The sequence below is a fragment of the Kogia breviceps genome, chromosome 1 (genome assembly GCF_026419965.1).
Source record: "Kogia breviceps isolate mKogBre1 chromosome 1, mKogBre1 haplotype 1, whole genome shotgun sequence".
Classification (NCBI taxonomy): domain Eukaryota; kingdom Metazoa; phylum Chordata; class Mammalia; order Artiodactyla; family Physeteridae; genus Kogia; species Kogia breviceps.
This window is the reverse complement of record NC_081310.1, coordinates 192,245,797-192,272,933: the sequence shown is the minus strand read 5'-3', so window position 1 is coordinate 192,272,933 and position 27,137 is coordinate 192,245,797. Positions and strand designations below refer to the sequence as shown.

At 53.1% G+C, this 27,137-nt stretch overlaps 1 protein-coding gene across 11 annotated transcripts in view; it reads left to right on the top strand.

The window, feature by feature from the left end:
* PRDM2 (PR/SET domain 2) overlaps positions 1-25,116 on the top strand; it is a 120,043-nt gene extending 94,927 nt beyond the window's left edge. For 7 of the 11 annotated variants that reach the window (XM_067017083.1, XM_067017042.1, XM_067017068.1 and 4 more), the window contains 2 exons: positions 17,568-17,711; positions 23,178-25,116. In XM_067017083.1, the coding sequence (XP_066873184.1) occupies positions 17,568-17,711; positions 23,178-23,203 (170 nt within the window). In that variant the 3' untranslated portion in view covers positions 23,204-25,116. The remainder of the gene's footprint in view (positions 1-17,567; positions 17,712-23,177) is intronic. The other 4 variants (XR_010837364.1, XR_010837369.1, XR_010837380.1 and 1 more) reach the window with 3 other exon arrangements.
* The last annotated feature ends 2,021 nt before the right edge of the window (positions 25,117-27,137 follow it).

Sequence of the window (27,137 nt, the reverse complement as noted above, 5' to 3'; positions counted from 1 at the left end):
TGCCCCATTGAATCATTGCAACAGCCCTATGAAATAAAATACTTTTATGTTCTCCCATTTTACAGATGGGGAAAGTGCGGCACAGAGGTTAAGGAATTTGCTTGAGGTCCTAGCTAGTAAAAGAGGAGCCCGGAAACGAGTCCAGCAGTCTGGCTCCATTTCTGAATTGGGAGTCTCTTCTGCCTCTCACCCACAGATCTGGGAGTGAGTTCGTGCCTGGTTCACCACCTTTAAGAAGCGGGGAGATGTGGCCTGTTAGTATGCAGTTGCCCTGGGGAAGCACCAGCTAATCCGAAGGAATCAAAAACGTATGCCGGAGGTGAACACGGGTCTTGGTCCTTCCTGGTCGAGTCCAATTCGTAAGTTCTTGGGAGACCACACGGAACGGTGGTCAGGCCGGTGAACTCACGTACCAGCTTTGTTAGGAAGGGAGCCGATCCAGGTACTGACTCATCCAGAGCATTAAACCTTGTTCCCCGGTGTGAACTTTTTTTTTTTTTTTTCTGTTTTCATAGCAGTCTTTCCAAGCCATGGTTGGCAGGTCGCTTTCCATTTGTGCAAGGGGAGCAGCTGCCTGGGGGGTGCTGTGAGCTGGATTCCCAGGCAGGGTCCCCTTCGGGGATACAGGCCGGGCCGAGTGCCCGGTGTCCGCCTTGGACGCTGGAAGGGCAATGGCTCTGTTGCACAGGCGTTTGCTGTCTGGGCTCTAACGTATCTGCTAGTTCCCTCGCTTTTAAAAAGTACACGGGACATAATTTCACCTTTCCTGGAAGGCTCAAGGTGACCGTCAGTTCATACGTTGTTGTGGCGAAGCGACACCTCGGAGTTCAGGCATGCAGGATCCAGAAGCTTGAGATGTGGCTTAAGTATTTTTGGAGAAGGGTGTACTTCTCAGCATCTCCTTTTTCATCTATTATTTATGGATACTGTCTGTACTCCCTGGCAGGCTTCTGATAGGCCTCTGATAATCATCTGTGAGCTAGGAAGCCAGGGAGGGGTCCTATTGATGTGATACATAAGTAAAGAAGCGCTAGGGCCTGAGAACACCTGGGGACCTCCCTTGTAAGCAAAGTGCACTGCAGAGAGGGGCGAGTTCAGTGTAACACACATGTATAGACTGCTCGCTTGCTTTTAAGCTCCCAAAGCACATGTTCTACATGTGGAGAGAATGGAAGGAAAGTTTGGGTGATGACGGACACAGTTACTTCCTCAGCAAAGGTTTGTCGCCCGGGGAAGCACCTTAATTCTGAGACAGAATAGTCCGCTTCGCTTTCCCCGATAACCTCTGTCCTGTAATCTGTATTTGGGATAAATATTTTATCTGGTGCCAAGTGCTCGAAAGTGGTTAAATCTGTAAGGATATGCCTGGAGGTTGGTTCCATCCCAGTACTTGCCTCCCAGGCTGCTGGACCTGATCGTGGCTTGGATTTTCCTTTTTCGTTCACAGTATTCCTCCAGAAGTTTTTTAGAATTTCTCTTATAGCCAATGCATAGCTTATAGGTGTTTTATCCCCCTGTCCTCTTCATTCACGTTTAGGCCCCTTTGAATGAATTTTACGAGGGAGTCTGGTGAGAAGAAGTCTGTGTTAACTTTGCCTTCACACAGGAGCCAGCTCTTTTTTTTTTTTTTTTTTTTTTTTTTGCGGTACGCGGGCCTCTCACTGTTGTGGCCTCTCCCGTTGCGGAGCACAGGCTCCGGACGCGCAGGCTCAGCGGCCATGGCTCACGGGCCCAGCCGCTCCGCGGCACGTGGGATCTTCCCGGACCGGGGCACGAACCCGTGTCCCCTGCATCGCAGGCGGACTCCCAACCACAGCGCCACCAGGGAAGCCCAGGAGCCAACTCTTAATGCACCTAAATAAATTGGTGTCAGATACTATAATCGACATGTAGACTCCGATACGTTTTTATGTCCTTAAAACTAAAAACTTACAGATACAGCCCATTGGTGCCAGCCAGCAGCAGGTGTTGTATTAAGGTGATGTTCTGAATCCTGTTGGGCAGGTGCTTAGAGGGGCGAGAGAGTGGTTTGCTGGTCTAGTAGGTATTGTTAATTTCAGGCTGAGGAAGTGCATTTCCTGCCTGTGTTCCCAGGTGTGTGCAGGGACCCTAGTTTGGATGATCTCACCAGGATGTTCGTGGACCACCTGCATCGAAAAACCACCTGGGAGGCTTCTTAAGAATTTCAGACCTACTAAACCATCACCTCTGGGAGTGGCTCTGTGAAATCTTCATTTTTATCAGCTTCTCCAATGAGCCTTACCCAGACTTCAGAGTTCCCTTACGGTTCTTACAAGGGGGGGGAAGAAAAGTGACATGGTGTCACCACATACCATCATTTTTATTTGCTTCCGGTCTTCATTTTAAATTATTTCCCTTTGCTTATTAACGGTCTCTTTCATATATTCATAACATTTTTCAATTCTCAGAACACTTCGCTTGTATATGACCATGCTGTGACAGATGAGCCAGGGTCGCTCGAGAGTTAGGGTCACTTCTGAGTGTCAGAGCCAAGGTAGACTTGAGGGTTCCCCGCCTTGTCCATTGTTGCTCTTTGTGTATCTTTTTGAGGGGAGTATATGACCTTAGGTCATTCACTAGGACAAGCCTGGTATTGCACAGTGCCCGGCTGGTGTGCGTTCACTCTACCCCAGCACCTACTGCAGTACCCGGCACACAGTAGGTACTTAGTATCTGTGGAATAAAAGCAAAGGAAGAAACCTCCAGGAATAATGGAGCCAAAGCTACCACTCCACTTCAGTGACCTCTGATCTGATCCCACCTTATGACTTCAGGGCTTAAAATGTGTATTTTGGGGGCAATTAATTGTTAGCAGCTGAATAGAGAGCATCCCTTGGATAAGTAAATGATCAATTAAAATCAGGTTGAAAGAAAGGACTCTGTTATTTGGTGGATAGTTAATTACAGTTGGTCTTAAAGGATTGTGGCCTGGGGGCACGGTAGTGAAAGCCCGTCAGTAAACCGACAGAGACCAGAAGGGAATTGTGCGCTACAGCTCGTTCGTTAACCAAAGGTGTTGGTGAAATTATATATATCTCCACACCTCCCGCCCCCTGCTCCAGTCTACACCGGTGCACGCACAGCCTGTCTGCGATTATAACCGAGCATCCTGAACTTCGTGAGGTAGGACAATCCAAATACTCCTTCACATTTTTAAATCCTTTCCCCCAGTTTTTGGCTCTGAAAATAGGGTCATCCTCCCTGTGTCTCCAGCTTTACTTCCTGACATCTACTAAGGAGTCCTCTCTCGTAGAGCCTCCCAAATACATGGCCGTGGATGGCTTCCCTTCCGTGTGTTCTTATTTTTTGCTCAAAATGAGGAACGCCTCCCTCTTGGAGCCTAAACGCTGATTGATTTCACGATGCCACACGCACTTGACTGGGCTGTGCCGAGCAAGGCTGTTGCCCAAACTGGACTCATGGCACATCTCACTCACCTGGGCGGTTTCTCCATCGCGCCCATGAGTCAGAGCTGCTGCGTAATGGGATCCAGCCGACGGAGTCAAAGGGCCGCACACAAGCATTTGACGAAGCAAACACAGAGGTCTCCCGTTTACACATTCACCCAACCATCAAGTCCGCGTGTTCACCATGGCCTAAGGAATAATTGGCGTGAGAGCATTTTGCAGAGGACAGGGCCTGGGAGGGTGGGGTGGTACCAGAAATCTTTCTGAACTGTTGTTAGAATACCAACTGTGGATAAAATGAAGTACAGTCGAGGCTCAGTTGATTTTTGTCGAACCAACCTGCCATGTTCATGGACGCCCCTCACTCCCCCAGTGACACAGGAAATACCCGTGCCCTTCGGTGCCCCGCAGTCAAGTTAAATGCAGCCAAAAGTCAGTTAGTTGTATTTGTTCCCAAACCTGTTTATGACACTTTTAATAACGTTTAATAATAACGTAACCATGTTTATGATAAACAACAAATATGCCAGTATTTATTATTGTATGTGTATGAGTTAATTAAATATCCAAACTGATGAAACATGAACAGAGTTGTTTATGAAGAACTAGTTGAATGCGTAGAAAGGCTCATAGTAATTTGCTTAAAAACTGCTGTCCGGTTAGGTGGGGGTGAGAAACAATGAAAAATTCACTTAAAGACATAGAAACATTTTGCATTTACATCGCTCTTAAAAATTTCTTCAGTTCTTGCCCCACTTGAAACAGTAAGTGGAAAACAATAACTAGATGATGCATTCTGGGTGTGATTTAGTCAAGAAAGACTGTAGATCTTGACCCCTCCTTCATTCATTTATTCACCCATACACTCACCGTGGGACCAGCGCCTGCTGTCACGGGCCAGGCACTGTTCCGGGAGGATGTAGCAGCGAGCAAAACCAACACAGTTCCCCACCCTCACGGAACTCACATCCTAGAGGGGGAGACTGACAATGAACAAGCAAGTAACTATATAGCATGTCAGATGGTGAATGCTGTGGAGAGATGTAAAACAGGGAAGGGGGAGTAGAGACTACGAACGTGAAAATGGGGGCTACCATGTAAATGTAGCCTGACTTTCAAGGGACTATATATATATATATATATATATATATATATATATATATATATAGAGAGAGAGAGAGAGAGAGAGAGAGAGAGAGAGAGAGAGAGAGAGAGAGAGGGAGAGAAACGGGGGTGGTGGGGGAGGGAGAGGGGAAGCAACCCTGTGGACACGGGATGAAAACACTTAGAGGGAATGGCAAGTGCAAAGGTCCTGAGGTGGACGCATCCCTGATGTGCTCAGGGGAGCCAGGCTGGGGAGAGGACTAGGAGATGAGGTCAGGGAGGTAACGAGGGGCCAATCCATATTGGCTCTTGCAGCCCTTGGGAAGACTTTGCTTTTATCCTGAGTGAGTGTGATTCATTGCAGGATTTTGAGGGGGTGGAATAATATGGTATGACTTGCCTTTTAAAAGAATCACTCTGGCTGATGTGTTAAGAGTAGGCTGAACGGGCCCAAGAATAGAAATACAGACTGGGAGGTGAACACAGTAACCCAGGTGAGAAATGATGGTAGTTGGACTGGAATGTAGCGGTGGTGTTGGTGAGTGGCGTGGACTTCTGGATGTCTGCTGAGGGTAGAGCCCCAAGATTCGCTGCGGATTGGATGAAAGAGAGAAATCAAGGATGATGACATGTTTCTGCCTCCTCACCCAGATGGATGGAGTTGCCATTCAGTGATGAGGTGATGGAGCCAGTTTGTGGGGTACGTGTGTGCTGGAAATTCAGTTTGGGGGTGTGTTAAGCTTGGGCTGCCATTAGACACTCATGGGGAGGGTAGTTGAATACACAGGTTTGAGTTTCCGAAGAAGGGACCCAGGTGGAAATGTAAATTTGGGGGTCCGCGGAGTGCGCGTGACACCGAAAACCACGAGGTTGGCCTCCCCAAGGTAGTGAGTGCAGCTAAAGAGAAGCAGCCCAGGAATTGAGGCCGGGGGAGCTCTCGTGTGAGAGGCTGGAGAGATTTTGGAAGAGCCTTGGCAGTGCCCCGGGCTGAGGTGTGAATGGGACAGCGGTGACGTCGGATGGAGGGGACCTTCGTGGGCTGAAGGCTCCTCCCCTGGACTTGAGTAGGCAGTCTGTGCTTTGCACTTCTCAGTAGCTTTCCTCTTCACCATCATAGAATGTTTGGGGGCCTGCAGCGCTGCTGGAAATGGCCCCCTTGACTTATCCAGGTAGACACACCACAGCCGTCCCCGACTTTGCTCCCACTCCTCCAGGTGGTGGGCTGTTGCCACCTGAAAAAACCATCTGCAGCAAAAGCCAAGGAGACCCCATGGGAACGCAAGGCTGGTCCTCAGCTGCTCACAAACTCTCAGACCAGCTTCCTGTAACGAGTAAGAGACCCCGTGTAACCGGATCTGTTGTTCACGGTTCAGAAAAAGGCCTGAGGAAGAGACTCGATGCACTCTTACCCCAGTCCTGTTCCCATTTGCAAACTCCCCAAATCCCCTTGTGTATAACTTGCCTTGAGACTCAGGCACAACAAAGAGGGCGGGAGAGATTTGGGGCTGAGGGTAGGTGGTAACAATGCCCTCTCCATCCCCGAGGAGTGGCCTTCAGAGACAGAAACGACCCCTTCTGGAAATCCCGTCTCTTTTCTTTCTGGGGGTAAAGTAAGTTACACGTTCTCTGCTTTCTTTTCCTTCCCGTCCCTCCCACCCCCAAACGAAGTAAAGCAAAGGACACCATGGTAAAGTGAAGCCAATCCCAAAATGTGTTCCATATGTTCCACAGAACACGAACACACACACACACACACACACTGTTTACACGGTGTTTCTGCCGCCAAGTCCCTTGTTCTGAGCTCTGGTAGCCTCTTTTTCTTCCTTCCTGCTAATCACACTTTGTAACTTTGTATTTATTGATGTATTATGCAAGTAACTACCTTCCCCTTCTAGAACACACGCCCCAGTGTTCTAGAGACCAGATCTGTTTGCTTTACTGCTGTATCCCCAGTGCCTAGCACGGGGTCAGGTGTGTAACAGGTGCTTGATGGATCAGTACTGATAATCACGGGAATGCCTGGTCTTGTTTAGCATGTGGACAGGAAGGGCTGACTCACCTTAATAGGCCGGAGGACACCTCTCCCTGTCGGCACATGACGCCACGTGTACTACGTGTGCAGAAATCTGGCTCCCAAAGAAAGTGCCAAATCAGATTCAAGACACGTTGCTTCATACGGCTGATCTTAGAAATTTTCTGTGCAAAAAGACTAAACTAAAATAACAAAAACTTCTGCATGCTTAAAGGGCACCCCCCGAGGCTCAGCGTAGCCCACGCCATCCCCTTGCAGAATTGTCATCGTGTCTTCAGAGATCACGTCTGCCCGGCACTCCACTGTGCCCCACGGTACCTGGCACAGAGCAGTCGGTCAGGGCACAATTATCCGATAAATGGGGTAAATGACAGCCTGTGTCCTCTTCGTGGGAATTTACACTGCCTGTGGGCACATGAAACTCTCGGGGGTCCTGCAGGGGCGTGTCTCGCCGCGTGAGCCCGTGCTCTGGAGTAAATCAATGGCTCTGGCTTCCCTCCTCTCTCGGCTTCTCGCCAGCTGTGTGTTGTTGCACAAGCTGCCGAACCTCTCTGTGCCTTTGTTCCTCACGCGTCAGCTGCAGCGGTACCCATCTCGTAGAGGTCTTGTGGAGACTCCGTTTGTTATTCCACGTCAGGCAGTGGGCACCGTGCTCCACATGCAGTCAGCACGGAAACGCTAGCTGCTGTGATGGGCCTGGTAACGAGGACGACCCATGCAACATCTGGGCAAACCTTCCACCAAACCTGCTTTGGGAGATGCTGGTAACAAGGAAGGAAAATTAGGAGGGGTTTCATTCCACGCCTGCCACCGCCTGGCCGTGAGTCAGAGGGTTCCCCAGGAGTGTCTGGCTGGGCAGCGTCTGTCCCCTGCAGGGAGGGAACCTGTTTGAGAGGCCTCTGCAAGTGAGCGGTTTCCAAACCTGAAGGGCTGCAGGATCCTGGTGAGGCCCTGGCAGCGCAGGGTGGAATCAGGCGGACCCGGGTCCAAGTCATTTAGCATCTACAGGCCGCCTCTGTCTCCCGCTCTGTAAAAAAAAAAAAAAGGTGAACTGTCCCAGCCATGACCACCTGACAACCTGTTTGGAGGTCAGCTGGCATTCAGGGTGAGGGCTTTGGGGATCTCGGGGCAGGGATGGGGAGAAGGTGCAGGGGCAGCCTCTGTATCCAATCCCCTGCACCCTCGAGGAAGAGGCCTCCAGGCCCACAGCCCACGGCGCCGGTGCCCCTGCCCTTTGGTCAGCCTTGTCACCCGCTGAACTCACATCCGGTTCAGGCGCGTAGCAAGTGTGTCTTTCGTGTAGCTGTGCCAGCCCTGCGTCTGGGATGCCCTGCCAGGCAGGCACGCCCAGGCCTCCCAGGACAGACTGGTCTAGACGCCTTGGGTAGCAAAGAGCCCCCTGAGCTCCCACAAGGCTTTCCATCAAGGCAGCCACCTCTTCTTGCTGGCCTCCTTTGGAGGGGCACCAGACCTCAAGTTCTAGAAGTCCTGTGATCAGGGCAGATGCCTCATAGGGCTTCTGAGACTCTCAGTCCCAGCAACTCCAAACCGTGCAGGGGTTTGTCCCTGGAGCTTAACTTCTTTGGCCTAAGACCACTTTAAAAGATGGAGTGTTTGCAATAATTAAATCTCAGTGTCCTTATAGAATTTTGTCATTTAAAAGAGCTTTCCCATCTGGACTTCGTGGGAGACCCATCAGTCCCTTTCTGTCCCAAGTTGGAATCTGTTTTCTATGCATCCATCGGTCTTGTCACGCTTGTATTTGTTTCTCTTTTCTTTTTGGCTTCCCCCCTGTTCTTAGAAGTTTCCTTTTGAAGAAAGTAGACCGTTTCGGCTCAGTTGGAGGAAAAGAGAAGGGCCAGCGAGCATCTGGGCTAGAACCCAGTGGTTCCCAGGGAGAAGGGCGGTGAGGGGCAGAGACACAGCCAGGGCCAGAGCGGGGTCTGCCCGAGGGGGTCACTCCTTCCTCCAGCCAGGACTCCTCACCCCCAGTTTGTACCTCACAGGCTGTGACTCCTCCTGCAGGTGTGACGTCCTCCAGCCGTGACCCACTGCGCCACGTGGAGTGGGGAGGGTCTGTTGGGGACCCTGGTTTGAGTGGGGCCTTGGTGGTGAGAGTAACCTCACAGGAAGCTGCTGCCTTGGATGATTTGGTCTTGGAGAGACACAGCCGGGCACAGTTGGGCTTGGGCTGCATTGGGAGCCCTGCTCCTGGTGTGCCACTTATTGTTCAGGGAACCTTCTCTGAGCACCTCCGGGTGCCAGGCCTGGTGGCAGGTGGGCAGGTGGGTGAGAAGTGAATAGAGTCACCCTGTGCTCGACCCTAGGGTCGAGTCCCCGGCGGGAGGCAGGCAGGTGGAGGCAGGGACAGAGCTGGAAGCGCCCTCGCCTGGGCCGGGCTGAGAAGGGCACCTGCCTCCCAGGGTTGCTTTCGCCCAAGTCCATGGGGGCCCCTCACTGCCCTTCCTCTCCATCATCCGTGTCCTCCAAAAAGCAGTGTGACCAGGCATGTCCCCCCGACTCCTTCCCAAGAACAACTTGCTGTGTGACCTTGAGCAGGTGACCACCTCAGCCTGGTTCGTTGTCCTCGTCCGAGAGTGAAGGGCTGCTTGCTTGGTCTCTGGGGTCCCCTGCCCCTCGCTTGTCCTGGCAGGGCTGGAAACTGCCCCGGCTGGGATCTCCCTGCTGGGAAACTTCCTTTGGCCAAGGTCATCGCGGGCCAGGCCAGCCTTCCTGTTGACTGGCTTGTGTCACGAGCTGTCACATGCTTGGTGTTTGGAGTTCAAGCCAAACAGGTTTGGGGAACTCATGAAGACCTAAGAACCTGGCGTAAAAGCCCCAGGAGGAAGGTATGTGATTGGTCTTTTGGATGCACGGGGTGGGGGCCAGCCAGGAGCCTCCCTCAGGGCTGATGAGAGGGAAGGAAACTATCTGCGGAGCAGGCTTCACAGCTCTGGGGTCAGATCCCTGTGAATCCTGCCTTCTTTTCTTCCTTTTTCCCTTTCCTTTCTATTCACGCCTCTCTGTGACCTAAAAGGAGCTACTTCACCTCCCTGTGCAGCTGTCCCCTCAGCCATAAGAGGGCACAGTAAAAGCCGTCTCACGTCAAGGGACCATTAAATGGAAAAACCACCTAAGCTACCAGGGCCCGCGATGCTGACCCTTCATGCGTTAGCTGAGGAACCACAGCTACTGCCCAGGCCAGTGGCTTCGAACCTCTGCCCCGTCCCTCAAGGACCACTTTCATTTCCCTCCCCTCAGCCCGCACATTGCCAAGGCTTTCCCTATAAAACTTCACTAGGCACGGACGGGGTCCTGCCCCAGACGTCAGAACCAGGCCACCACCTAGCACGCTGCCTGCACCTGACTCTGCTGAAGGTTTCTCCCAGCCCCACGCTCCCCCAAGTTCAGTGCACGGGTGCCTCTCCAGGGATCTTGTTAAAATGCAGATTCTGACTCAGGAGGTCAGGTGGGGGCTGAGTAGCTGTATTGCTAACGAGCCCCTAGGCACTGCCGATGCTGGTCCGCGGACCACACTTTGAGTAGGTGGGGTCCAGACCAGTGGCTCTCAAAGTTGGCTTTTAAAATTCCCAGTGCCTGGACTCCACACCAGCTAAATCAGAATCTGTAGGGCTGAGGACTGGAGCAGGCGCAGGGATTGTTTTCATGTCTTCAGGGGAGGCCCGTGAGCGTCAGCGTTTGAGACCCCCTGCCAGGGCTCCTCTGAGCTGATGTGGTTCCACCCAGAACTGCTTCCTGGCTTCGTGGGTGGCTTGTGTGACTGTTCTGCGGGCAGACGGTCACCCTGTCGGGCTTTTTGGAATATTGAAAAGAACTTTTTGCTCCCCGTCGCCACAGGGACTGTGTCTGGGAGGGGGCCCAGGCTTTGGTGTCAGGTGGTCTTGGATTCAGATCTTGGCCGCACCCTATTGGCTGATAGAGTGTGGACATGGGCCTCCTCACCTCTCTGAGCCTCCGTCTCCTCCTCTGTGAGATGCAGGTCATCACCGTCCCGCTTCCGGGAGTGAAGCACCTGCAGTAAACTCCCGGGGTATAGTAGGCACCTATGTAAATGATGCTATTACCTTTTTTTTCCTCCTTTGACATCCTCATTTTGCAAGCAAGACTACCCTGGCTCAGAGAGGTGGTGGCATTTTTCAGAGGCCACACAGCACGTTATCAGTGGTTCAAGGGCTGAAGTTCGGGTTCCTGCATCCCACGGCTGTATCACTACTCCCAACCCCGACTCCCAGCCTGGGAATCCCATTTGAGTGCAGGGGGCCTCCCTGGAGCAGAAGGTGGAGGCTGCTTGGATGCTGACCCCCGTTCCTGCCACTGGCAGGTGCCAGGAAGCAGGAGGTGGCTCCCGCGAGCTCCCACCTGGGGCTTCACCCACCTCCAGGGAGCGTCAGTATCATCTCAGCTTGTCTCGCCTTGACGTCGGCTCGCACGCCCTTTGCCCCTCCCTTGCCTCCTGCAAAAGTGCTGAACATCAGACACCAGCTTCAGATGATTTGCTCTTTCAGAATTTGTAGAGTTACGTAAGATGCCGCGGCGGTGGCCATGTGGCCTGACCAGCTCTGGGGGTTGCCACGAGGCCCCTCCTGACTCATTCAGGGGAAGAGGTGGAAGGCGGGGAGGCAGGCAGGGTCTCCGCTCAGAATGGCCCAGGCAGCCCGGCAGGGAGCCTGCTGGGGAGGGACCCCGGAGCCCCGGAGCGCGTGCCCTGGAGAGTGTATCCCAGAGCTGGCAGCCCCTCCCCTTGACCTAAAAACTCCTCGGTGGGGTTCTCTGAGCCCCTGCCGCAGTTCCTCTCCTCCCCATCTCCCTTGAACTCACTTCTCTCAGGCATTTGTCTCCACCATGTCCTGAAAGCTGCTGTTACTAAGGTTACCAGCAGCCTCCAGGCAGCTAAATACCGTGGCTGGTTCTCTCTGTCTTCCTGAACGCATCGGCAGCGTCGGACACTGTTAATTCTCCCTCTTCCTTGAAATATGTGTCACCGTGGACACCACTCTCACGTCACCCCCTGCCCCTCTGCATTCCATCCTCATTGCCTGGACCCGCCCCCGTCTCCCCTCCCCTGGGTGAGCCTGTCCAGCCCCCCTAAATACTGACCCGTCCCAGGGCTTCCCTGGTGGCGCAGTGGTTGAGAATCCACCTGCCGATGCAGGGGACACGGGTTCGTGCCCCGGTCCGGGAAGATCCCACGTGCCGCGGAGCGGCTGGGCCCGTGAGCCGTGGCCGCTGAGCCTGCGTGTCCGGAGCCTGTGCTCCGCAACAGGAGAGGCCACAACGGTGAGAGGCCCGCGTACCGCAAAAAAAACAAAAAAAAAACAAAAAAATACTGACCCGTCCCAAATTCATCGGTTTCATTTAACCCGCCCTCTTGATTTCTCCCTTGGGTGTGTAATGAACGTTTCAAATGTAATCTTTGCAAAACGGTTCTCCCCACGAAGTCTTCTCCTGCCCCCTTCTCCGTCAAACACACTATCCCATCCTGGACTCCATCTAGACTGCCTCAGCCCTGCCCCAACCCTGACACCCAGTTCCAAAATGTGTCCTGATTCCACTTCTCTACCTCCTGCACCTCCATCATCTCTTGCTTGACGACCCGGTCTCCCCACTTCCGTTCTTTGCTCTCCTGCAATCCGTGCCCAACACAGCGGCCGCATCGGGTCGTGTCACCTTGCTGCCCAGGATAGCCTGGCTCAGCCCGTGAGACCCTCCCCTCTGCCACCTCTTCGTCCCTGACATTCCCGGCAAGTGAGAAGACGCTCTCCGGAGGTGGGGGCAGGTGGGCGCAGCCTGCCCAAGTGTCAGGGAACCGGGGGTGTCCTCGTCCTGCTCATTCCCTCACCTGCGCGTAACGCCCATACGGCACCTGTCCCCCGTCTGCCCTGTGAAAGCAGCCTCTTGTGTTAACTGCTCTTCTTGGACAGTCAGGGCGGCCGGGCACCTTTGCATATTCCTCCGCTTTGGATTTCTCTGTGAATTGCCTTCTCGTGTCATTAAATGGTCTATTCAGTGATCGGCAGCCTTTGCTCATTTGTATTAGGCACTCCTTAGTTTCTGTTGTTACGACTTCGTCTCCCTGGCCCCAGCATCCCCTGCCCCCGAGACGACCCTGGGATGAGAGGCCAGGTGTGGGCCCTGATCCGTGACGTCACCTTCTCCCCAGCTCCCCAGAGCCCAGTGAGGGCGAGCTCCCATCGAGGTGCTGACCTCGTTCCCCTGTGACTCATTAGCTCGTGCAGACACCCCTCGCAGACAGACCAACCCTGTGAGATCCTCACCAGGTCCTTGCGTCACTCTCTCTGCTCGGGACCCACGCTGGGACCTTCCCCATCACCTTTTCGCATCTTCTCCCCGACCCTGGCCTTCCCTCCTGCTCCTTCAGTTTTGTTTGTCATGTGTAGTTCAGTGTATCGGGTGCCTCCTTTACCAGAAACCACTGGGGGCTGAGCGAGAACATGGCGGGCCTGGGAACCCCGAGGCCCCAGTCTCGGCCTCGCACTGGCATCTGAAAATGAGAGTTGTTTCCCTCTAAGAATCACTGAGTCACACGCAGACTGTGAAAGGTAACGACCTCTGTGAGTGTCATTCACCAAAGCTTCCTCGGCAAAGCACCTGGCAGGTAGTGGACACGCCATCCATCCAGCAGATAATGAAAGGCTCCCTACTGTGTGCCAGCCACGGGTCTAGGTGCAGGGGACGTCAGGGACAGAACACCTCCAATGGAGCCAGAAAACAAACAGCCAGGTAGACACGGAGTGTGTTGGTGCAGTAGATACAAGAAAGACAGAAAAATGGACTAGAGGCTGGAGTTTCAGGGCAGGGTGTTTGCAGTTTCAAGTAGGGCAGCTGGGAGGGAGGCTTGCTGAGAAGGAGGCCCTTGAGCAAGAACTTGGAGGAGGGAGGGGGCGCCCCGTGACGATGGTGGGGGGCCTTCAGGGCAGGATCCGCAGGAATGGACCGGAGGAAACATAAATGACACCCGCAAGGGTCAGGAATGGAACAGCCCTGCCTTTCAGTGCCTTCAGACTATGGAGCGTTGCTGACCGTGAAGAAGTGACTGTCCAGCCCTTTCTCGATGCCTTGGATTCAGAACCATGAGTGTTACCCATTTTACCAGGCTGTGAGGAAGGATGCTCGAGGGGGCCCGCTCAGCCCGCGTTCTGGCCCCTGCACCGAATGGGCGCAGATTTGCGTGACAGAGAAGCCTGTGCAGCGGGATGTCTGGAGTCTAGGATCACTCACCTCTTCATTCATTACATTTTGGGGCTTTGCTGTCCACGCCTTCAAAATTAGGTGTTGAGGCTGCTGTGACGAGCAGACCCAGCTCGGTTCCTTGGCCTCACATGCACTGTGCAATCACGTAGGTACCGTGGAACCGCCCGTGGAGGGGGCGGGGGTGTGTGCCGAGAGGTCAGTGGCGCGGGCCCGGGGGCATCTGCAGAGCACTGGTTCCCAGCCCCGGTCCCACGTTGGAACCGCTGCGGAGCTGAAAGATGTTCATGCCTGACGCCACCCCAGAGGTTCTGACGTCAAGGGTCCGGCAGCAGCCCGGGCCTCCCCAGCAGACTCTAGTAGCCGGGGCTGGAGGCCACGGGGAGGAGGGCTCCACGTGCATGTGCCGAAGGAAGCCCTGCGGAGCCGGGGAGACAGGAGCTGAAGGAGCGAGAGGGCTGGGAGGTCGGCGGGGCCGGGCTGTGTGTGGAAGAGCTCGGTCCCCACCAGGAGCCTGGGGTTGAGTTTCAGCAGGGACATGTCACACCCCGCTGTACCTTAGGGAAGGGGAACAGGTGGGAGGGGAGCCCGCGGGGGTGGGGTGGGGAGGGGGCCTTGCAGGAGACCAGACCCGGCGGCAGAAGAGAGGGAGGAAGGTGGACGGAGCCGGCAGGGCCCTGGTGGGTCCCCTGCGCTGGTGGCCCCTGCCCTCACGCCTCCAGAAATATCCCCCTTGTGCCGAATTCTTCTCAGAAGGCAGAGGGCCCTCGTATCCTGGTCCCCCGGGGCTCTTCTTAGCCCCACTCTGCATCAGCAGGCTGCAGGGATTGTCTCCATTTTACAGATGAGGAGGCTGAGGTTTGGCGGCCGGGAGGCAGGGAGGACCTTCCCGGGGTCACATAGCCAGTGAGTCTGAGGATGGGAACTGGCGCTCAGGTCTCCGACGGCTGTGCTGCCTCCTCGGGGGTTATGGCTGCTGCCCGCCCCCACAGCGGCCACAATCAAAACACCATGCGAGCTGATGTTGGACTTGATCGTCATAACAGCGCTATGAAATAAAATTGCTCTTCCCGTTTTGTGGGTGGTGAAACCGTAGCTCAGAGAGGGTCCACGGCTTGCCAAGGTCACACAGCCAGTGAGTGGGAACCAAGAATCACAAGGTGCTTGTGGGTTACGCGTAACTGTGCTGAGGATCGGAGAATATCTGGTTTCTTAGCATCTCACCCCTCAGCCTCAGACAGCTGCTGGGCTCTCAAAGTCCGCCGACAGAGAAAGGGTTTCACAATCAGGAAGGAGACCGGACGTCCTGCTGGACATCACCACCCCAGTCCCTAAAGGAAACACCCAGGTGGTGACTTGGGGTCTCCTCCAGAATTGTGGCCCATAGAGCTGAAAGACCTGGGCTCTGCTCCCCCACCCAGGAAAGTCTCCATCTGTCTGAGCCCCAGTTTCCTCATCCGTGAAATGGGTATAAAAGCGCTGGTTCCTCCTACCTCCTGGTCTGCTGGTAGACTCCGGAGATTACAGCAGACAGAGCACTTGGGAATCACAGCGGCTGTTGTGTTGTCCCCCGTGGGGCCAGGCAGCGTGTGAGGGGTGGCGAGAGGCACCTGCCTTCGGGGGCCTGGCCCCTGACCTTTAGCGCTCTACCCAGGCAGACGACTAAGACTGGGGAGAAAGCCTGCTCCCGAGTAGCGACGGCTGTGCGGCCACAGGAGCCGGAGGGTGGAACGGAGCAGAGGGGAGCAGAGATGTCTGGCAGCTGGAGAGGGCTGGGAGGTCCACGGTGTTGTCTTTGTTTGATTGATTAGTCTTTTGAATGTTTATTAGATGTGTGACGTCGGTGAGAGGAATGAACTGGAAACTGAGGATGCCAGCCCGTGCGTCCCCAGAGCTGCTACATCCTGCTGGAGACGTTGCCCCAGAGAGGGGGACAGTGTAGGGGGAGCTGCCACGCGCCAGGACTGTCCCTTATGCCTCAGCCGGCCAAGGCGTGCAGGTCGCCCGTGCTTCCAGGCAGCCTGGCAGCTGACTGTCCCCTCCCAGCGTTGGGTGGGCTGGCCGAGGGGTCGTCGTCACGCTCACCCTGAGGTGCCCCTTGCAGGCCACCCCGTGGTTCTTCTGGTCCGTCCGGGGCACAAGCTTGCCGCCGAGCCTTGGGTCTCAGTTTTCCGCCTTGAATCTCGCTCAGGACTGATCGCACAGTGTCGGGGAGGAGTTCAAGCAGGGGCGGTCCTGAGCCATGACTGAGAGCCAGGACCTCAGAGGGGATCTCATCTGTGGAGAGAACAGAAATCTTCCCTCTGGCACCTTCTTTGTTGTTCTGTGTATACGTTCGTCTATTCTCCTAGGTGCGTGTGAGAGGTACGTGTGACAGCTGTGGCACTGTTAACATCCGGGCAGATCCATCATCTTGGGGGCGTCCTGTGCATTTTAAGATGTCTAGTAGCATCCCAGGCCCTGTCCGCCAGAGGCCGGGTAGCGGCGTCCCTCCCCTCAGATGTGACAACCCCAGATGTCTCCAGATATTGCCAAATCCATGCCCTGGTTGAGAACCGCTCATTGAAACCCTGATGTTTCAGCTTTGAGACGGAGCCCATCCCCAGTTCTTGCCCCCTCCCTGGAGCGGGTGAGCTTCCCAGAAGGGGTTGCGCTGCCTGCTTTCCTGCCCACCTCGCTTCCATTCTTCTGCCTAGAGAGGCAGACTTGGGACCCGGGACAAGTTACTTGACCACTCTCTGCCTCTGTTTCCCCGTCTGTAAATTAGGACCAACAGAGAACCCATCCTGTAGGAAGAGTAAGATAGTTGATATACGTAAAATATGTAGCACAGTTCTGGGCACCACATGTGCTGTTCTTATTCCACAAATATTTATTTTTGTGATGCTAAGCCGGGGATGCAGCAGCGAACAAGACAGGGGCCCCGACCTTGAGATCGCACAGCTCCTGAGGGAGGCATATGCACGATTCTGTGATTGTGATTCAGTTTAACGGGGGCCGTGGTGGGCAAGCGTGGGGGGCCGTGGGAGCCCACAGGAGGGGTACCTCATCCAGGAGTTAGAGAAGGAGGTCTTCCTGGAGGAGGTGATATTCCAGCTAGGATCTGGAAGGTGAGTACGACTTAGCTGGATGCAGGAAGGGGAGGAATCATGGTCTGGGTTGTCTATCTTTAAAAAAAATTTAATGCTTTCCTGAAAAAGAAATCCAGTTTAATGGGCTGTAGTAGCAAATAGGGCCAAACCAGGTCAAGGGATCCAGGTTTATACCCGCTCCGAGATCCCTGACACAAAAGTTCTCCGCACAGTGAGGCCGGAACAGGCGCCAGGTGCAGAGTTCCAGCCTGGAGGGGACCCGGACCTACCTCCTCTTCCTTCTGTAGGCAATGGTGGTAACTTGGTACCAGAACCTCCCCAGATACGTTTGCAGGGAGCTTAGTGCCCCGGGAGGCAGGCAGGGAAACGGTGAAACTGCCGTCTGCACAGCAGGGTCCATTCCTGGCTCGCCTGCGCATCCGGTGGGGGTCCTCAGGCTGGGCCTGCCCGGTGCAGTGTCTCAGAACCCCGCTTGTGGACGCTTCTGCCGGCCCATCGCCTCCGAGTGGAGGGAAGCGGGTGGGCGGATGGTGGCGCTCACTTCGGTTGTTAAAGCTCGAGTCCCATTGTCTTCAAGGTGCCTGGAGAGACGATGCCAGCACGAGACCTCCCAGGCGCTGTCTGGGCACCCACCGGGCTGGGCTCCTGGTGATGCTGTGTGTTATTCCTCTCCCCGCACAGCTACAGTCTCCGCCTGGCATCTCGATGTCCTCCGCCAGCTGCCCCGTACATCACCAGGCAGTGTAGGAATGTCAAGGCCACAGCCGCAGCCCACTTCCAGGGATCCCTCTTCAAAGAGTAGATGCTTCGCCTGCTCCTTGACAGGTACGCGGAGGGTGGAGCAGCCTCCGGTGGCTCTGGGGGCCGAGAGGCAGGGCTTGGATTTGGGGGTGGGCTGGGCAGGAGAGAAGGGGGTGTGCTGGGTGGGGCAGGGGGCCTTCCTGCAGGGAGGGTACATAGTGGCTGAGAGTGTGGACCCTGGACCATCTGGTTCAAATCCAAGCTCTGTCCCTTACAGGCTGGGGGACCTCAGTAAGTTTCTGTGTCTCTCTGGGTCTCAGTTTTCCCATCTATGAAATGGGAATGACAGTAGTATCTACTTCATAGGATTGTGAGAATTACAAGTGTCAAACATATGAAAGCACTTAGAACAGTGCTTGGCACAGATAAGCACCGAGTAAGTCTAAGTATTAGCGATCGTTATTGTAATAATAATAGTGATAATAATACTCAGCACTTAATTGAGACCTTCAGTGGCTTTAAGAGCAGAAAAGGTTATGGAGTCCCTATTCCCACAGTGTATTTGAAAGTGGAAGTAATACTAATTCATAAAGTATAAAAACTTAGATTTATGTTGAACTAGAAGTCTCCTTCCAGATTTTCTGATGGTGAAACCTGAATTCATTCATGGATGCTGGACTTTTCCTCTTGGAGGGCCGGGCTTTGCCAGTGACCTTGAGCAGGCTTGGGTTTCCCTGCTGGTGACATGGCATGTCTTTTTTCCTTGTGTCCCCGAGACCAGCATCTCAAGCATGATTGGGGCACCGGTTAAAAATACAGACCCCAGGATCCTGCTCCATTTCACTAAATGAGCGTGCAGGTGAGCAGGGCCTGAGAATCTGCATTATCAGGTGGCCCCGTGGCTCTGGGACACACTCACATTCGGGGATGGATGCCTGCTTAACACGGCCAAGGTCACTTGGAAGGAGAACGCAGCTGTTTAAGGCAAGATGGGCTGAGTTCCGAAGCTCTGTGGTCTTTTGTGCTGTGCCTTCCTCCCTCCTGCCTCTCCTCTCCTTGATGGCTCGCTCACTCCTCTCTCCCACAGCAGGTGGAGTTTCTGGGATTGCCCTTATTTCTCTAGGGGTTCGTTCAGGAGGGGAGTGGAAATAAAACCCACTTTCCCTAGAGAGTCTGTGCTGTGCAGCTGGCACTGAGCCCACCTCTTGGGCACCAGCTCCTGCGAGGGGAGGTAAGCCCAAGTCTGGAGTGCAGTGGAGCGAGGTTGCCATGGATGCTGCAGTCCTCAGGACTGGACGGCCCAGGAGACCATCCCCCCTCCCACTTTACAGCTGGAAGAATTGGGCCCCGGAGAGGAGGCTTGGCTAGCGTCTTCTGGAGAGCGGCAGGCAGAGCCAGGATGTGCAGTTCCCCACTCTGGGTCCCGTGCGTGTCCTGGGATCATCCTTTTGGCAGCTGCGTGGACTTGCATGCTGATGGGCTGGCAGGGTGTGGCTTCCAGATCAGAGCAGGTGTTCTTTGCAGCCTGAGGGAGAGGTGGGTGCAGCTGGACTGATTCCTGCCCAGACCGGGGTGTTTCTGTGGGCCACTGCACTCTCAGCCGTAAGCAAGCCTCGCAGATTCAGGCCCTCCCCTGGGGCCCGTGCTCGACCCTAGATGAATTCTTTTCCCTTCGTTTCAAATGTGCTCAGCTTCCCATGCTGGGTGCTCAGATGAATAGAGGCCCAATTTCGTTTGTATCTGCAGCTCACAGCTTCTGTTCACTCACCAACAAGTGAACGTTCAGAACTCAACACTCTACTTTCAAAGTGACTGAAAATTGCTCCTTAAAATCTTATTTAACTTTTTCCCTAATTTTTAAATTTGTATGTATAATAAGTATGTGCTACTTATTATTTTAAAAAATGACTTTTTTCTTTTTTTTTTTTTTAAACACCTTATACTATTTATCTTAGTCTGCTTGGGCTGCCACAGTAAAATACCACAGACTGGGGGGTTTAAGCAACAGACATTTACTTCTTATGGTTCTGGAGACTGGAAGGCCAAGATCGGGGTGCCAGCATTGTGGGGTTCTGGTGAGAGCTCTCTTTCTGGCTTGCAGATGCTGCCTTCTAGCTGTGTCCTCACATGGCAAAGGGAGGAGGCTCTGGTGTCATTTCTTATAAGGGCACTAATCCCATCATGAGGGCCCCACCCACATGACCTCATTTAAGCCCAATCACTTCCCAAAGGCCCCATCTCCAAACGCTATCATTTTGGGGGTTAGAGTACAGTTGTGGTGGGGAACACAATTCAGTCCACAGCACCGTTGAACACAGTTCCAAAATGATGTTTTGAGATGCCACGGCAAAGGATTTTAGCACCGGAAGGGATGTGTAGGCGGATACCCTCACTTTACAGAGAAGGAAACTGAGACACAGAGCGGCAAGTGACAGCCCTGGGATCAGCTTTTTGATGCCCAGAGGGAGGATGGATTTTAAGCAGTCTCTGCCCACTGTGCATGCTCTGGGGTTTGTTCTGAGGAAAGGATGACATCCTCAAAGCACCCAGGACTGCCGTTCATCCTGCTGCCCTTGCCGGGGTAGAGGCTCTGTGGCCAGCTTACTGGACAGTCTGACCCAAGGGAGGGACCAACACAGAGGAGCTTGGCTTTTCTCCAGCACCTGCCTTCCACTGCCTCCCTTTTCTGTGCTCTCATGATGTCTCAGGCAAAGCCCAGAACGCTCTGTTCACTTTTAGGTATAACAAAGTGCCACGTTGCCTGGTCCAGCCTGAAACTCCCATTGCACATATCCTATGTTGCCTCTGTCTCTTTCCCATCCTAAGGGGCCAGCTGGACTTCTGCCCTAGGGTCTGGGAGGGGAGGTCCGGGGCAGGGACTGGCACCTCTCACTTGTCTGGCCGCTGCCATTCTCCTCCTCTTGGCTGTCACTGCTCCTCTGGCTAAGACTGGCCGGCCGTGGGGCAGACTTCCCAGTGCTGGCCCTCACACAGGGTCACAGGAGTGGGGTGTGTGGAGGGTCTCCGAGATAGGAGAGCTCCCCTCTGCTCAGCCTCTGCCAGCCTCCCCTCAGCTCCAGTCCCGGTGGTGCAGCCACAGCGCCTGCCGCTGGGGTCTCCTTCCTGGAGGGCGGCCTCTCGGGTGGGGGCCTGGCAAGATGGCTTCCTTTTTGGATCTCACCCCGTGACCCACAGGAAACTCACATATACTAGCCACACCAAACCAGGGGAATGCAGAGCGCTCCCCGCTGGCCCCTGTCTCTACGCTGTTCTCCTGCTGCTGCTTAGATGGGCGGGGCACCTGCAGGCCTCCACCAGGCTTGGCTCGAGGCTCCCTCTCTCAAAGGCACCCTGCTCCGCTGCAAGCAGCTCTTTCCAGCCCCATCAAGAGGTCTTGGGGGTTGGAACTGACCGTGTGGTGGTTAAGAGCACACTTTCTAGAGTTGAATTCCAGCTCCAGTAATCCTGGCAGGTACTTCACTTCTCTGTGTTTCAATTCGTCCGCCTGTAAAGTGGGTTAATAATAATAATAATAATACCATACTATACCATTTTATATAAAGGACTTGAGCATCTGTGGATTTGGGTATACATGGGGTCCTGAAACCAGTCCCCCTGTGGATAGCGAGGGATGATTGTACATCTCTCATGGGAATACTGTCAAGGTTGCGTCGGTTAGTACACTAAGTCCCCTACGTGCGAACCTTCAAGTTACGAACTTTCAAAGATGGGAACGTGCGTTCGCATGTCCAATCACATAAGTTAGTTCACGTGTCTGGCGTACACTGTCACGTGCGTGCATCCTCTACGAGTGGCTGTGCTTTTGCGTACTTTGCTGTACAGTACTGGGTAGAGTACAGTCGTACGCCTATTGCTGACGAGACTTCAGCTCTACCATTGCCCCCCTCCCCTCCGTCCTCCAGTCAGTGACTCTTGCCTGTGCACTCGATGCCAGCCCCTGTAACGCCAGCTGTTGTGCTGTACTACTGTACTTTTCAAGGTACTGTCCTGTGAGAATAAAAATGTCTTTTGTGTGTGTGTTTGTTTTTTATGTATTATTTGTGTGACAAGTATTATCAACCCATTACAGTACAGTACGGTGTAGCCGATTGTGTTAATTGGGTACCTAGGCTAACTTTGGTGGACTTGTGAACAAACCGGACTTACGAACTTGCTCTTGGAACGGAACTCGTTTGTATGTAGGGGACTTACTGTACATGAGAAGCACTTAGGAAAGTGCCTGCTATGTAGTATTGCATAACTCTTCCATAGATCAGCTCTGCTATTATTGTTATTCTCACTGAATTATTATATTAGTAGTAGTTGTAGTAGTAATAATAGTAGACAGTAGTAGTAGTAGTAGTGATAGTAATAGCAGATGTTCGTGGTAGTAGTGATAGTAATGATGACCAGGTCCACTGGGTGAGAGAACTGAGCCCCTGAACTTGGCCCAGCGCAATTCCAGGCTCATATTCGACCCAGTGCAGCAAATGTCATTAAACAGTCACTCATGTGCCTGGCTGTGTGCCAGCTACTGTGACCGGGGTTTCCTTGGAGGAAGCATGTGAGCTAAGCCACTCCCTCGGGACAGAGAGCACACACAGGCTCTGGAGGGGGCTTGACCTGGGTTCAAGTCCCACCTCTACTGCTGGTCAGCCTGACCTTGTAAAAGTTACTTCTCCTCTCTGGGCCTCTGTCTCTTCCATTTGAGATGGGGGTCTGTGTCACCTGCCACAAGGGTCATTTTGAGTATTAGCATGAAATGAAGCGAGAGTGTAATTAACTTTGGAAAACTGTCTGGCAGTATCTACTGAAGCTGCACCTATGCATTCCCCAGGGCCCAACGGTTACAGTGCTAGGGGCACACTCAGCAGAAATGCATACACGTGTGCACCACGTGTTCATATGTTATAGACGCACAGCCTACTGCCTGGAGTTTCCACTCGGCATAAATACGTACACGTGGGCACGGTATGCGTCTTCTAGACATACATAAGAACATTCTAGCAGCATTACTCATGAGGGCCCCAAACTAGAAACTACCCAGTTGTGCAGGGGCAGGGGACTAGGCAGATGAAAGTGGCCTGACCCTGCACTAGAATCCTGTAACAGAGAAACGGAAAGAACTGCAGCCCCATGCTCGAAATGGGTGCATCTCACAAACACATTATGCAGAAGAAGCCAGACACAAAAGGATATATCTTGACTGATTCCATTTATTTAAGTCAAAAACTGGGTAAGATCCATCTATGGTGATAGAGGTTTGGAAGAGTGTTTATCCCGGCAGGGGGGCGCGGTGAGGGTTGGTGGGCATCCTAGAAGGGGGCCTGGGTGGGGCTGACAATTAGTCGAATTGTTTCTCCATCCGGGTGTTGGTTACACAGGTGTGTTCACTAACAGTTCATCAAGCCGTACTCTTCCGTACGTGTGGTATACTTACAAAAATAGTTTAACTAGAAAAATTAAGTAGAGGGATCATGGTTGAAGGGCCCAGGGTAGGCCCTGAATATGTAGCCGTCATTATTATTTTCCTTTTGTTTTTCTCCTCAGCACCTGAAGTGACCTGGGATCAGTGAAGCCAAAGGGACTGGCCTTCTGGCCTCCAGGGAGTACCGACCTATTCCAGATCCATGAGCCTGCAAGAGAGAGTGAGTGCGTGTGTGTGCGCGCGTGTGTGTGTGTGCGCGCGCGCGCGTGCACGGGCGCGCGCACCCGTGGTCTTCAGATGAGGGTCCCGAACCCCAGGGAGGCAGGAAGGCGGCTGATGGCACGCCGTGGATGACACCTGGGTGCAGCCCCTGGCCCGTGTTCTGCAGCTCAGCCTTCCTGTTGGGTTGGGGCCCCTCCTACTATGCAATTTTCCAAGAGCTCCTTGATCCTGCTTTTTGCTTCTCCGGTTGTCTTTTGCCACGGCGGGGACTTGCGTCTGGCCCAGGGGTCAGCTCCGGCCCCGTCCGTCCGGGGAAGGCCTTCAGGAAGAGGCCAAGTTCCCCTTCCAGCCAGCCCCGCCCCTGCCTCCCCGCGCCCCCAGTGTCTCTGGGAATCCGTAGTGTGTAGACACTTCGGAGCCTTGCTGATCATCCCCCTTGGCCCTTTGCACTTGGAAGACTTCCTTCTTTGCCTGCGTAATCTGAGCCGCTGGCTCTCGAGTCGTTTCCAGATTTGTCATTCTCATCAGTCAGGCCCTGTGCGTCCAGGAGAAAGTCCTCATCTCCGTTTATAGATTGGCTCCTCCCGTGGGAGAGGCAGGGGACAGGATGCTGTGAGGGCGGTGCGGGGAGCTCTCCCGTGTGCGCTTTTTTGCCTCCCTTGGTGGGACCACCGACGCCTCTAGGGTCTGAGCTTCTCCAATTGGCTGAAAAGGGAAACAAACAAACAGAAATTGGGAAATGAAAAATAAGCTGGAGGATTAAAAAGCCTAGGGGGGAAAAAAAAGAGATTTCCAGAGGCCATCCATCGCCTGCCAGGGAACGATGGAGCTGGCTCCATCTCTGATGGAACAGTCCATGTCTCGGAGAAACGGGTGAGCTGAGCTAGGAGTTTGGACCCAGTTCAGTGAGGGTCTTGGGTTTTGTGCCTTTGGGGCAGACTCTCAGACAAGGATGCCTGAGACCACTTTGGCGCTGTCTTCTCAGCCCCATTTTGGATGGTGATACATCAAACCCAAAGCGGAAGGAGGGAACTCTTCAGAGAACTCACGAGTGGTCATGCAAAAAAAAAAAAAAAAAAAAAAAGGGACTTTTTTTCAGGGCTACTATGGTTGATCTTGCAACTCTGTAAATATGTACGTAGACACTTTTAAAAAGCATGTATTTATGTCCCTGACTGTAAATGCCCCATTTTTAAAGTTTTATAACTTGTGTTATTTAATGAATCGGTCGACTGGCTGCAGTGTGCGATTTGTTACCGGTCCAGGAGGAAGGTCTCGCGAGAGCCTCACATGGGCAGAAAAACGCTAACCGTTGCCCTACGTCACAGTTTTCCTCTTTCCCACCCAGCTGCAAACCGTGGTTTGTTTTAAATTCTCACAAACTGGAATCCTTTGGCCCGCTCCTAAAATTAACCCTCACAAGCATGAAAATCTGTGGCTGTTCCTTATCCTAACAAGACGATTTTTGTCCCCTCAATGTTGACACTCGTGAACCTCACCCCAGCCTCTCAGTTCTTGAGGGTGTTTTTCCTTTCAGCAGCGAGGGAGGTCCACGAACCCCAAGCTTGGAAAGTCACCTTCAGCCAGCGGCGAGTTCTGCAAAACGTTGTGAGGCCTGGGGAACACTCGTGTTTTGCACGTGTGAACGTGCTGGTCAGCCTCCAGCACTCAGACTGTCAGGAAAACTGTCACGAATGTTCTCATCATGAAAATGGGGGGGGGGGGGGTTAAAAAGCTGTGTTTCCTGGTCAGTGAAGGGCTCCGAGCGTGGGTTTGGATTGCAGAAGAGGACATGTAAAGAAAATTAACAATAAAAGTGTGAAGCGCAATTGCAAGGGACAGGCGTGGGAGTGATCATTTTGGTTCCTGTGTTTCGTGTCTTGTGTTTTGGTGACTTCTGTGTCTGCGGGCTGGGGGTCCTTGAAGGCTCCATTCCAGCGATGAGGGAAACCTAAGGTTCCCAGCAAAAGCCCCCTGTGGAAATACCCCACCAGGTGAGCAAGCTTACCCTGCCTTCACATCCCCTCCCTCACCCGCCAGCCTGTGGGTTAAGCCATTTGGCTGAGACTAGAAAGACCTCCTGTGATTGCAAACATATTCTTTGCTTTAAACAGCTTCATCGAGATGGAATTCACATACTGTACAATTCACCCATGTAGGTGTACAAATCTGGTTTTTAGTATATTCACAGAGTTGTGCAACCATCACCGCAGCAGTCAATGGTAGAACATTTTCAGTCACCCCCAAAAGAAACCCCAAACCCATTAGCAGTCACTTCTTATTTCTGCCCGAGCCCTTAGCCCTTGGCAACCACAAATCTGCTTTCCCTCCCTGCAGATTGACCTATTCTGGATATTTCATATAAATAGAATCATACAAAATGTGGTCTTTTGTGACCAGCTTCTTTCACTTTGCATCATGTCTTCAAGGTTCATCCAGGTTGTGGCATGTATCGGGACTTCTTTCCTTTTTACGGCCAAATATCCCATTGTATTGGATATGCCATATTTTACTCATTCTTCAGTTGATGGATTTTTGGGTTTTTTCCACGTTTTGGATATTAAGAAGAATGCTGCCATGAACATTCCTATAAAAGTTTTTGTGTGGGTATTTTTTTTTTTTTTTTTTACTCTATTGCTGGGAGGGAATTGGTGGGTCACATGGTAAATCTATATTTAACATTTTGAGGAACTGCCAACATTTTCCAAAGTGGCTGCACTATTTCACATTCCCACCAGCAGTATCCGAGGATTCCAATTCCTCCACATTCTCCCCAGCACTTGTCATTGTCTCTTTAATTTTTGCCATCTGCGTAGGTGTGAGTACAAATGAATTCTTTTGAGGAGCGAACCACCCTTCTGATCACACATCCTAGCAGAGTTAGATAAAGACCCTTGAGAGGATGGGATGAGGACAGGTGAATCGTGATGGAAGGTGAGAGGTAAGCATTTTCTTGGGTTTGGGGTGGGTAGACGGTAGGAGGTCCCCAAGGGGTCTTTGCCCATATCCAGATATTTCAGAGGGGTAGGAGGGAGAGCACACAGTTTTGCCTTTTCACTTAAACACTTTCTCTAAAAACGTGAGGTCATGTTAGAATTCTCTGGAGAAACAGGAGATATACAGATATATATTAATTAATTATAGGAATTGGCTCACAAGATTTAGGGAGGCTGAGAAGTCCCATGATCTGCCATCTGCAAGCGGGAGACCCAGGAAAGCTGGTGGTATAATTTATTCTGAGTCCAAAGGCCTGAGAACCAGCGGAAGCTGATGGTGTGAATCCCAGTCCAAGGGCAGGCGATGAGATATCCCAGTTCAAGCAGCGTCAGGACAAAAGGGTGAATTCCTCCTTCCTCTGCTTTTTGTCCTGTTCAGGCCCTCAGTGGATTGCGTAAACCCACTTAACACTGCGGAGGGTGACCTACTTAATGCTAATCTCACCCGGAAACACCCTCACAGACACCCAGAAAGTGTTTAATCCAGGCTTGCCATGGTGTGCTCAAGTTGACACAAAGTAACCCTCACACAGGACTTTCCACTCTCTGGAGGAAACTTACCTAGAAAGCAAACATTGTGGAACCTCCCAGTGAGGTGAAATCCAAACATCAGGCTCTTCCACCTTGGCTGACCCCTGGTCTGGTCCCGCAGAGATGAATTTCCCACAAGCCTGGCTATGGAGGGAGTGGTAGTGGGGGAGGGGCAGGAAAGTAGAGAAGAAAGGAGGCTGTTTCGGGAAATGAAAGGGGCTGGTACAGAGCTCAGCCTTGGGTGATTTGAAGGCATAGAGGTGGGATCCCTCACCAACCTGGGGCATTAGGGAGGGCTTCCTGGAGGAGGAGGCCTGTTGCAGACCTTGACAG